Here is a 13,046-nt window from a genome sequence, read left to right on the forward strand (position 1 = left end):
GGGCGTTGCACGTCAGTTGACATCACCTTCTGTATATTTACATGTGGGAAGAGTGCGCAGGCAATGGCAGTGCGACCTACCTCCCCAAAATAGTGGATGCGTGTTCCGCTCTGGAAGCTGGCGGAAGTGAAGTAGCCACCATTTTATTTTAGCAAATCCAGCATTAATGGCCAGCACTAGATCACCAAATTTTGCGGTCATGGATCTTTTGGCAAACTTTAATCATTGTTGGCCAGTTCCATTGGGAGGCTAAGTGTGATGTTGATGGGAGCAGCACTATTGCAGTTCCAAGAAACACAAGATGTGTTGACGCTGCCTGTTAATATTCTGTAACAGTTTCAACATTTTCCACGCATTGAATGATGAAGCTTCAAACAATACTCCCAAAGAGGTCCAATCAATGTGTGCAATTGTTCAGATAAAGTATTATTTATCACTTGCTTAACAAGGTTTGCTGGAGTATCCATTGAGCTAGGAATTCTGTTGTTAGCCCAGCCCAATGGATACTCGAGCAACCTTTGTTCAGCAATCTTCTCTGTGCTCCCATTAGGCATCAGAATTTATTTTGTGAGACATTTTCCCTTGCTACTTAAGTGCATTTTGGAAGCAACCTGTTGCGATGCCGTCTCATATACAAAAGAATAGTCAGGTTTTCCTATAAATCCATGATAAGGTAAACTGCACGTACTCTTAAGAGTCGGGAATTAATGGGCAAATAACCTTTTCTTATTCCATGTTTTCCTGTGATATTAAACATTACTACATTTTGTTTGTAGGATTCAAACAATTTGCATTATTATTGATTATTTCAGAAATGGAGTTTATGTGAAATGAGGTGGTGCTGTTGATCTTCAGAATGTTACTCACTGTACCACTCTGTACGTAGCTAGTCTCTACTCTGCCCTAACATGTTAATCCTCTGTCATTGTAGGTGGATACACGGCAGCTAAAGCTGCTAAATATGGAGGTAAGTCTTTCTACTTTAGTAATTTGTAAAAGCATCAATTATTATAGTATTAGTATGCACAGAATATTAATGGTAACATTTTCTTGATAAGTATAGAATGTATATAATAATTAAATCCCTCAACAATCAAAGAATACATTTCAAGCCCAGTTACAGTGGTTTCCTCATGACTGGTAGATTTCTCCAAATATTAACATCAGCTCTCCTCACTTTACTGTATATTTAACAACATTGTGAAGTGTTTTTAGCAAGAAATACCATTCTGAAATTTGGCTGAATTGACTTCGGCTTTGAGAAGATGTTGCTTTGTACTGAGTTGGGAGTTCCATAAACTGAACAATATCCATTCTGATTACACAGAGAATTTGGAATACGAGCCAGGAGTTCCATAATTCTGTCAGGTCTTTATTACAACGGCTTTGTCCATCAATATAAGTTTGTCACCAAGAAATCAAACAGGGAATTCGGAAGAAAGTTCTTTACCCAGATAGTGGTGAGAATATGGAACCCACTGCCAGATGGAATAAGAACATAAGAACATAAGAATTAGGAACAGGAGTAGGCCATCTAGCCCCTCGAGCCTGCTCCGCCATTCAACAAGATCGTGGCTGATCTGGCCGTAGACTCAGCTCCACTTACCCGCCCGCTCCCCATAACCCTTAATTCCCTTATTGGTTAAAAATCTATCTATCTGTGATTTGAATACATTCAATGAGCTAGCCTCAACTGCTTCCCTGGGCAGAGAATTCCACAGATTCACAACCCTCTGGGAGAAGAAATTCCTTCTCAACTCGGTTTTAAATTGGCTCCCCCGTATTTTGAGGCTGTGCCCCCCAGTTCAAGTCTCCCCGACCAGTGGAAACAACCTCTCTGCCTCTATCTTGTCTATCCCTTTCATTATTTTAAATGTTTCTATAAGATCACCCCTCATCCTTCTGAACTCCAATGAGTAAAGACCCAGTCTACTCAATCTATCATCATAAGGTAACCCCCTCATCTCTGGAATCAGCCTAGTGAATCGTCTCTGTACCCCCTCCAAAGCTAGTATATCCTTCCATAAGAAAGGTAACCAAAACTGCATGCAGTACTCCAGATGCGGCCTCACCAATACCCTATACAGTTGCAGCAGGACCTCCCTGCTTTTGTATTCCATCCCTCTCGCAATGAAGGCCAACATTCCATTCGCCTTCCTGATTACCTGCTGCACCTGCAAACTAACTTTTTGGGATTCATGCACAAGGACCCCCAGGTCCCTCTGCACCGCAGCATGTTGTAATTTCTCCCCATTCAAATAATATTCCCTTTTACTGTTTTTTTTTTTCCAAGGTGGATGACCTCACATTTTCCGACATTGTATTCCATCTGCCAAACCTTAGCCCATTCACTTAACCTATCTAAATCTCTTTGCAGCCTCTCTGTGTCCTCTACACAATCCGCTTTTCCACTAATCTTTGTCATCTGCAAATTTTGTTACACTACATTCTGTCCCCTCTTCCAGGTCATCTATGTATATTGTAAACAGTTGTGGTCCCAGCACCGATCCCTGTGGCACACTACTAACCACCGATTTCCAACCCAAAAAGGACCCATTTATCCTGACTCTGTTTTCTGTTAGCTAGCCAATTCTCTATCCATGCTCATACAGTTCCTCTGACTCCGCGTACCTTTATCTTCTGCAGTAACCTTTTGTGTGGCACCTTATCGAATGCCTTTTGGAAAGCTAAATACACCACATCCATCGGTACACCTCTATCCACCATGCTTGTTATATCCTCAAAGAATTCCAGTAAATTAGTTAAACATGATTTCCCCTTCATGAATCCATGTTGCGTTTGCTTGATTGCACTATTCCTATCTAGATGTCCCGCTATTTTTTCCTTAATGATAGCTTCAAGCATTTTCCCCACTACAGATGTTAAACTAACTGGCCTATAGTTACCTGCCTTTTGTCAGCCCCCTTTTTTAAACAGAGGCATTACATTAGCTGCTTTCCAATCCACTGGTACCTCCCCAGAGTCCAGAGAATTTTGGTAGATTATAACGAATGCATCTGCTATAACTTCCGCCATCTCTTTTAATACCCTAGGATGCATTTCATCAGGACCAGGGAACTTGTCTACCTTGAGTCCCATTAGCCTGTCCAGCACTACCCCCCTAGTGATAGTGATTATCTCAAGGTCCTCCCTTCCCACATTCCCGTGACCAGCAATTTCTGGCATGGTTTTTGTGTCTTCCACTGTGAAGACCGAAGCAAAATAATTGTTTAAGGTCTCAGCCATTTCCACATTTCCCATTATTAAATCCCCCTTCTCATCTTCTAAGGGACCAACATTTACTTTAGTCACTCTTTTCCGTTTTATATATCGGTAAAAGCTTTTATTATCTGTTTTTATGTTTTGCGCAAGTTTACTTTTGTAATCTATCTTTCCTTTCATTGGTTGAGGCGAATAGTATAGATGCATTAAAGGGAAGACTAGACAAGCATATGAGGCAGAGGGGAATCGACCTCTCTAACCTCCTCCCATCCTTCCCCGTTAGATGAGGAAGGACAGGAGGCGGCTTGAGTGGAGCATAAATGTTGGCATGGGCTGGTTGGCCCGGATGACCTGTTTCTGTGCTATATATTCTATGAATTCTATCTACATAATTCTATGTGTGTAGTACCAAAAGTATGATCTTATTTTGGATAATTTGACATATTGATGATTGTAACTCTCCTGTGCTGGCGTTCCAGGGGGTGTACCAGGAGGCGTTCCAGGTGGTGTACCTGGAGGCTTTCCAGGGATTGTACCTGGAGGTGTTCCAGGAGGTCTTCCAGGTAATTCGATCTCTTATTAACAACATGTTAGATTCATTAAGATGAGTTGAATGATAAGTGTAAGATTTATTATTGTCAGTTTTACAAACCAGCAAACTGTTAGCGTACTTTTACAATATTATTGTAGTCACTCACTTTGTATCAATGCTGCAGTAATCATGCAAATGCAGCCTGAATCCCCGGTCAGGCAAATTACAAGAACAAAGTGAACTGAGATTCCCAAGAGGAGACTTTGGATCCCCTACCTGCCTTGTTTGGAACTGGGAGCCTCCTATAAATTGGAGCCCCAGGTTTGAGCAAGCACAATCATTATCCGAGAAATTTGCTCTCACCACTCCCATTTTCCAGACAATATACGGCCTCCTAAGTCTCCAGCATGGTGGGTAGGAGGCACGTCCACATAGCTTGGTGGAAGTGCTCCCTATTGGATTGGACTGTTTCAATGGTGTCGGGTGCAAACTATTTAAAAGAATTAATAGGTTATTTCATTTATGGTCCTGTGATTATCGCAGGACCCTTTTGTGATTCTAGTATGCCCCAGCGCATGACTCACCACATCCAGACCTAGTCCTGCAACTCATTTAAAGGCCTTCATGAAAATTGAATCAAGCAGGCCTTGGGCACCAAAGCGGAGTCCAGGATGCCCAACTGATTATCCTCTGCCGGTCGCAAGCTTTTCACATTGGAAACGAGCAAGCAGCAACTACGTTTTTATCCCCACTCTAGTACTTAACCACATGCACTAGGCTGACATTGTGCATTGTTGTGTTGGAAATGTCATCTTCTGATGAGATTTTAAACTGTTCTAATCTGAAGCTTCACAAGGATACAAAATATTCCACTTGTGCAAGAGCTGGGAATTGACCAAAGAAATAAATTAATTGGTTATACAAGTGTTTGTTTGTGGGATTTTGCTCTGTGAAAATTGACTTCCTCATTTGACTACATCAATCAGTAACTTCAGTTCATGAGCAATTCATTGGTTGTGAAGCACTTTGGATCATCCTGAGAATGTGATCAATGCAAGTTCTTTCATTTGGTTGTCCTATTTGACCAAAACGCAGGAGTTTTCCTGGGTTACCTCAGAGGAATTGGGAAGAAGCATGGGGACTGAAATATGATGAGGCCCGGGCACCATGATGCGAGATATGCCTGCGACTGTTCAGAAAGCGTAGGTGCTGCCTGCTAATTTAAATGATTGTATCTCACAGCCTAGCGAATATATCTGTGCTGGAAGACTGTGCACTTAGCAGAGGTTCAAAATTAGCGTCTCTGGAGCGAGGCTGCCTTTCCTTAAAGCCAGCCTGCTCCTTTTCAAGGCAGTTTCTAGCTCTTAAAGCTGAACTGCCTTCTGCACCTAAAAAAAATTAAGAATGCTTTGGTACTAACACAAATGGGACAACAGCTCAGGGAAAGGGTATCCATGGTCTCAGACACAGCATTTGAGCTTTGTGCAGGGGGCCAGGCAGCCCTTCAGAAAGCAGTGTTGCCCCAAGATTTGCCTCCAATACCCAAAGAGGTTTCATGACCTCAGAGTGGTCAAGGTCAGTGCCTTCAAAAACCGTCTCTTACCAACTGCACCACTAGCCTCACACATTACTCAGTGCACGACGGCCCCCCTTCACCCACCTACCAACAATTTCTACCAAACACGAACCACAACTCACATTCGTGGTTTCATCTCACCTCCATGGTGGGCATTCTTGGCAGGGGAATAGCTGAGCCCTTGGCTAGCAGCGGGACTCAAAGAATATAAGATGCTGGTATTCTCATACATTATCCTCCTTCTCACATTCCACTTCCCCCCTCATCCCATAGTAACTTTTGATGTACAAGCTGCACATGGTGTAAGCATGCAGGTCTTGCTTTCCCGCCCTCCCCTCACCACAACCATACCTGTGTGACTTCCTAATTTCAGGCACCCAAGAAATCTGGCCTGCCCAGCCAGTGGAGAGTAGAATGAAGAAGAAACACTGTCACTCGATTTCACACTCGCAGGCATCAGCTCCTCGAGCTCATCCTTCAAGGCCATCTGCAGTGTCCACTGAAAGTTAGCAGGCTTCCAACGGCCAAGCTGCAGCCACTGGTGCAGCATTGTGTAACATCACTAGGATAGGCAAAGACACCGCAAGACACTCACTAAGGGAATGCACAAGGGTGATTTGCTGATTTTTTTAATGTAATGGTGGATGCATATATGGATAAATTTGGGTTGGAAAGTTGGCTTTGTGGTGGCTTTATGTGGCCAAGAGGATGCTGAGAGAAGGTAAGGTGTGGGACAAATGTTGAGGGTGGAATTGGTGTTGTGTTCACTGATTCCCGGGATGGCGGGACTGACCTATCAAGAAAGACTGGATCAACTGGGCTTGTATTCACTGGAGTTCAGAAGAATGAGAGGGGACCTCATAGAAACATATAAAATTCTGACGGGGTTAGACAGGTTAGATGCAGGAAGAATGTTCCCAATGTTGGGGAAGTCCAGAACCAGGGGTCACAGTCTAAGGATAAGGGGTAAGCCATTTAGGAACGAGATGCGGAGGAACTTCTTCACCCAGAGAGTGGTGAACCTGTGGAATTCTCTACCACAGAAAGTTGTTGAGGCCAATTCACTAAATATATTCAAAAAGGAGTTAGATGAGGTCCTTACTGCTAGGGGGATCAAGGGGTATGGCGAGAAAGCAGGAATGGGGTACTGAAGTTGAATGTTCAGCCATGAACTCATTGAATGGCGGTGCAGGCTAGAAGGGCCGAATGGCCTACTCCTGCACCTATTTTCTATGTTTCTATGTTTCTATGTTTCTATGTTTCTATGGTAACACAGGCAGATGATTCGATCCCGGATATTCCAGCGTGAAAGGGATGATCTGGGTTGCCTCCTCTCTTCTTCCTCCTCTTCTGCTTCTTCCTCTTCTCTCTGCAAGCAGTTCTTCCCCGTTGGTGCCTCTGCTTCATCATTTTGTGATGTTGCAGCCCAAGGACGACATCTAGATTCCCCAGGTGTGTGACCAAGTAGGGTTCTCAGAAGCCTTTCTTTATCATCCAAAGTCTTGCAAGCATCCAGCAGCACTCTCTGCACAGTTTAACAACTTTTTTAATGTATTGCATCAAGCCACTGCTCCAATAAAATGTACAAAAAGGTTCAAAAGCTAAAATTTAAACTTGCCTGAAAGATGTGAATGCCTCTAAGAAGTGCTGGCAATGTCTCTGTAATACTGCTGCATACACGAGTGCATTGTTTGGAGAGAGCGGTATCAAGAACGGTGATGTCCAAAATCACAGTCGTGCGTCAACTCGGGCATTGCATGCCGATTGACATCACGTTCTGTATATTTATATGTGGGTGGAGTGTGCAGGCAAAATGAGAGTACTACCGACCTCGCTGTGTTCCGCGCTGGAAGCATGCGGAAGCGAAGCAGCCACCATTTTTTCAGCAAATCCAACTATAACGGCCGACACTAGACCACCAAGTTTTGCCGCTATGGTTCTTCTTGGTAACTTTAATCATAGTTGGCCAGCTCCATTGGGAGACTAGGGCCGAAATAACCCTTGTTACCGTTAGAGCCGTTATCGCGCTGCTAATGGCTTAGCGCCCGTGTTCAAACTTGCCTGCTGCAAACTTCGGTTGAGTTTTTGCGGTGGGGCAAAGACCTACCACCTCGTCCTTTACCACCAGGAAGATCATGTCTTTACGCTTGCAACGCCGCGCTAGCGCCGCTGACACAAACTTCGGGTTTTGGCTCTGGCTTGGCTCTCCCCAGACTTAAGTGCCAATAGCCCTTGCACCTTGGCTGTGCTTTGGCTTGGCTCTCTCCCTGTTAACCCCCCAAGTCCTTTTGCCACAACGTTGGGTAGTGGTTACCAGTTTGGATGGTTCAATGATGCAGTGGAGGTTGCAGTGGGTTCTGGGTGTGATCCATGTGTGTGTCCATGGCTACATACATCCATTTACCCCCCAACTCCCACCCTCCGACAGCGAGATCATGCAGCTGGCCCATTATATTAACATACAGGATCAGACACATTGCAAGTACAAAGAAAGGAAGAACATTTTTACAGTTTGTATTGTGACACCTTGGTTCAGTGACTTACATTCGTTACATATTATGGTCGTGCGCCAGGATTGGGTAGATTGCATTCATGGTTCAGTCATGGTCAGTACTGAGGTAGCAGTACAGGTATGCGAGATCGCTGGTTCCAGAGCAACTGGACGGGGTCCTAGTCATCTGATGGCGGCGCTGCACCACCTGCTAGCTGGGTGGGCTTGGTTCGCTCATCTTGCCAGGACTCGGGGCCTTTGCCATTGCCTATTGGTGGGCAGAGCCACAGATGTGTGTGGCCTCCCTTTCCTCCATTGAGGGCTACAGAATCTTCTGCCTGCTCTCTAACGGTGTTGGGAACCTGGCTGTTCCAGGTCCCAATTGGGGAACTCGTTGGTTCTGACCTTTCGCTCCTGGACATGGCCGAGGTAGCGACTGGGTCTGGGTGCTGCACCATCTCCACCCGCGTGGTGGGTAACGGCGGCCGACTGCACGTATTGGCGCCGTTTTTGACCGCAGGCTTTGAGTAAAACATTCCCGGTAAAAGTGAAAGACCTCACATCTGCTGATAGTCACTCATGACTGTTAGAAATACAATTATATAAATGCATAAGTACATGTAAATCAATGTAATACTTTTGCGGATCCCACGAGGTCGTTCCATCATTTGCGGCAATGGTTGCTCTCACGAACCTCGTTGGTCGCTGACGAGACCACCTCTGCTATCTTGGTCCATATCCTCTGGTATGTCTTTGGGGTGGGCTTCCCATGCCCTCCGTGTCAAATCACCCCAGCATGACTCAACCTCCTTCCTGCAGGAGGGAAGCATTTGCCTCGTCTGAGTACCTCCTGGCTCTTTTGTGCCCTCCAATGTGCTCATCTCCCACCTCATTGCTCTCTCCAGTGTCAGTCTCCACAGCGTGCTGTGATGCAACCTCCTCTCTCTCCATTGTTTGCCTACTTGCTGTGAAGCTCTAAAGTCTCCCTCCTTTCTCCCAAAGGAGCCACACCACATCCAGTGCCTTCAGTACCTCTGAGCTTCTTCTTTCTCTGTCTCCTTTTCTGCGCATGTCATGATGACCCTTGACCTCCTGAATCATGGGAATCGAGCGCTGCCACGCCGTTGCTAAGGACAGCCACACTTTACGGCAAAAAAATTTAACGCTACTGCCCATTTTATATAGCTCGCGGTAACGCCCATTTTCAAAGATGGAGACTAGGTGCTTTGAGAATGGGCGAGAAGCCGGCGATCTGAAAACCCTTTTTTAATGCCCCTGCCAGAAATACCACAAAAGTGGAGATTCTAGCCCTATGTAAGAGATGGGAATTAATGGGAAAATAGTCTTTACTTACTCCCTGTTGTCTTGTTATCTTAAAGATTATGATACTTTGTTAGTTGAATTTGAACAATTTGCATTAATATTGAATATTTCAGAAATGGAATTTACCTGGAATGAGGTGGTGCTGTTGACCTTCATAAAATTACTTATTGACCTGCTCTGCATGTAGCAGGTCTGTGCTCTGTCATAATGTCAATCCTCTGTCATTGCAGGTGGATACGCAGCAGCTAAAGCTGCGAAATATGGAGGTAAATCTTTCTATTTCTGCAATTTGTAAAAGCATCAATTATTATTGTATTAGTAAACACAGACTATTAATGGTAAAATCTTCTTGACAAATATAGAATGCACATAACAACTACATTCAAGATTAAACATGATTTTAAGCCCACTTACAATGGTTTCCTCATGGTAGGTAGATTTGTCCAAATATTACTATCCGCTTTTCTCACTTTTCTGTATATTTAACAACTTGAAGTGCTTTTAGAAGAAATACCATTCTGTAATTTTGCTGCATTGATTTCAGCTTTGAGAAGCTGCTGCCTTGTACTGAGGTTGTAGTTCCATAAACTGAATAATATCCTTTGTCTGAGTACACAGAGAATTTGGAATATGAGCCAGGAGTTCCATAATTCTGTCTAGTCATAATTATAAGGGTTTGTCCAGAGAGAAAGTAAGAAATATCTTGCCACATGAGAAACAAGCAGTGAAAGTCACAATTCTGGACATAGTCTACATTGAAATGTTCAATTGCTCAATATTCTTTTTCCACAATGCTCTACCTACTATGAATTATTGCATTCAAAATTTATTCATCTCCATTTGACTTTTTTTATTTGTATTTGAAGCTTGTGTCTTATTTTGATACTTTCTACTAGATTTTTGCATTTTGCTGTCTTTTCCTTTTTACGATATTTCTTTACCATTCCAACAGTCACCACCAATAACAACTGACATTGTTATTTAAAAGTTACTAGATTTAAACATTACATCATATTCCCAGGTTCACACAATGAGTTCCTGAGGTACCACTTGTTGTATCATGTTATGGCTTTGTAGACTATTCACCTCCAATTTAGTGCCACATGAATTAACACCAGCACTAGAGTGTATAGGTAATCTGTCAAGGAAAGTTACAGGAATAGTATTATGCAAGTAAAACAACTTTTGCCTGTCTCATTCCAACCTGGGTTATAGTTAGGCATCCATTGGAATCAATTATTCATATTCATAGGTTTTAACTGGTCATAATCGTACAATTTGTGCTCGGCCATTTAGGAATGAAATCAGGAAGCACTTTTTTTCACACAAAGGATAGTGGAAATGCTGTACTCTCTCCCCCAAAAGGCTGTGGATGCTGGGCCATTTGAAATTCAACACTGAGATTGATAGATTTTTGTTAGGTAAGAGCATCAAACGATTGGAAACAAATTTAGGAAATGGAATTGAGGTACAAATCAGCCATGACCAAATTGAATGATGGAAGTGACTCGAGGGGCAGAGTGGCTTTCTCCTGTTCCCATGTTTGGAGCCTGCTGTTACTCACTAGTGCCTTTTGTCATGCAAATTTAGTACCATGTAGAACTATTGGTAATGATGAAGCACTTATAATCAAGGTGGAATACTTGCAATAGTACTGTCTATGGTCTCAATGCCACCCAATGGTTATACGGGGCATAATTTCAAATTTTACAGATGACGCAAAACTCTGAAATGTAGTAAACAATGAGGGAGGATAGTAGCAAACTTCAAGGGGACATTGACAGACTGGTAAAATGAGCAGACACATGGCAGATGCAATTTAATGCAGAGGGACTTCAGTTATGTGAAGAGATTGAAGAAGCTGGGGATGTTCTCCTTAGAGTACAAAAGGTTCAAAGGAGATTTGATAAATGTTTTCAAAATCATGAATGGTAAATAAGGAGAAATTGTTTCCAGCGGCAGAAGGGTCAGAAACTTGAAGACACAGATTTAAAATGATTGGCAAACAAAGCAGAGGTAACATAAGGAAACTTTTTTTTAAACGCAGCAAGTTATTGTGATCTGGAATGCACTTCCTTAAAGGGTTGTGGAAATAGATTCAATAGTAACTTTCGAAAGGGAATTGGATAAATGCTTGAAGGGAAAAAAGCAGCGTAGTGAGACAAATTGGATAGCTCTACCAAAGAACAGGCGCAGGCACGATATACCGAATGGCCTCCTTCTGTGCTGTATCATTCTGCGGTTCTATGAATACCAGGTTTTCTGCAAACAGGTGCAAAGCAGTAGCAACTGACAATTACTTGATACTGACTGGTGCTAATGGGGGGTCTAGCATTTGTGCAAGCACGTTAACAGCTTGCTTAATCTTCTCTCACCAGCTAAAAGTCATTCATATCTCAGCAGAGGCAAATTTTCTGCTGAGCGAGCATTGGTCTCCCTTGGTCCCTAAAGATTCGGAGTTCTGCTATTACTGTCTAGTACTGAGGCTCTTTCATGTGCGTCCCTCTCAAACAATGGATCACAGCAGCTGAGGGAATCTTGGACTCTCACGACTGCACGTTTCAGTATCACCTCTCCACAGCTGTCTCAGAATCCACCTTTCTGTTCCCTGTGGTTACTGTTATAAGTGCACAGCCAGGAAAGAGACAGGTGTGGCCTGTGTGTACTTGCTGAGTGACAGATCGTCATGGCTCATTTAGTTCTCAGATCACTACAACAAAGGAAACATCAGTTATCTCAGTCCCTTTCTAAGAATCTCCATGCCCTTTCATGTGGTAGGAACCAAACAGGTTATCGCAGGCATCATCCCGGTTCCTTAAAGTGATGCATAGTCCCAGTCTGATCACTGTCATCTTGACTGAAACCTGATTGTTCAATATTTCCCTCAGAACATTCATCACCTTCAATGCCAAGGTGACTTAGGGCCTCAACCTGGTTGATCCAGGTGTGTTGCACTGTGTATCAAATGCGTTCTTTAAATATTCAATAGTTAACATTTGCAGGTTTCATTTTGCATTCCTCCCTTTTGTTTTGCGGCAGAGCATGGCATATATAATACAAGGACTAGAGTTTATAGAATAACGTAGTTTTTAAAAAATAGAATAAAACAATAATAGGTAAATCAAAAATTAACAAATTGCATAATGAGAAAATCTGTAATGGTCAGCTACCCTTTATAAGAATTCTTTGAATGGAACATGAAATAAATTGTTGATTTACTAAACACAGTCCAGGTTTCTGACATGGTAAATTCAGTCAGCTTCATTCTCTTGTAAAGCTTTCTGAATTAGCTTTAGTACTGTTTCAAGCAGAGATTGAAATAGATTATTCATCTTATCTAGTGCCAGGCTTTTGGAACTACTGCTGAACTGTTGCAATTGGATCAAGTCCCTGATATGAGACTATTAACTAAATTTGAATGCCATGGAATTGAAGGCAAATTATTGACCTGTTAGGAAATTGGCTAGTGGCAGGAGACTAGGGTTAATGGGCAGGTATTCTAACTGACAGGATGTGACTAGTGGTATCCCGCAAGGATCTGTGTTGGGGCCTCAACAATTCACCGTATTTATTAACGACTTAGATGATGGCATAGAAAGCCACATATCCAATTTTGCTAATGACATGAAGATAGGCAGCAGTGTAGGCAGTGTGGATGAAAGCATTAAATTACAATGAGATATTGATAGGTTAAGTGAATGGGCAAAACTGTGGCAAATGGACTTCAGTGTAGGCAAATGTGAGGTCATCCACTTTGGACCTAAAAAAGATAGAACACGGTACTTTCTAAATGGTGAAGAGCTAAAAACAGTGAAGTTCCAAAGAGACTTGAGGGTCCAAGTACATAGATCATTAAAATGTCATGAACAGGTACAGAAAATAATCAAAAAAGCAAATGAAAT

General features: G+C 42.9%; 1 protein-coding gene across 4 annotated transcripts in view; it reads left to right on the forward strand.

The window, feature by feature from the left end:
- Nucleotides 1-13,046, forward strand: part of LOC139226469 (elastin-like) — a 435,956-nt gene that overhangs the window by 273,958 nt on the left and 148,952 nt on the right. For all 4 annotated transcript variants that reach the window (XM_070857261.1, XM_070857262.1, XM_070857263.1 and 1 more), the window contains exons 32-34: nucleotides 932-967; nucleotides 3,702-3,785; nucleotides 9,375-9,410. In XM_070857261.1, the coding sequence (XP_070713362.1) occupies nucleotides 932-967; nucleotides 3,702-3,785; nucleotides 9,375-9,410 (156 nt within the window). The remainder of the gene's footprint in view (nucleotides 1-931; nucleotides 968-3,701; nucleotides 3,786-9,374; nucleotides 9,411-13,046) is intronic.

This window comes from Pristiophorus japonicus, chromosome 16 (assembly GCF_044704955.1).
Source record: "Pristiophorus japonicus isolate sPriJap1 chromosome 16, sPriJap1.hap1, whole genome shotgun sequence".
Lineage (NCBI taxonomy): Eukaryota > Metazoa > Chordata > Chondrichthyes > Pristiophoridae > Pristiophorus > Pristiophorus japonicus.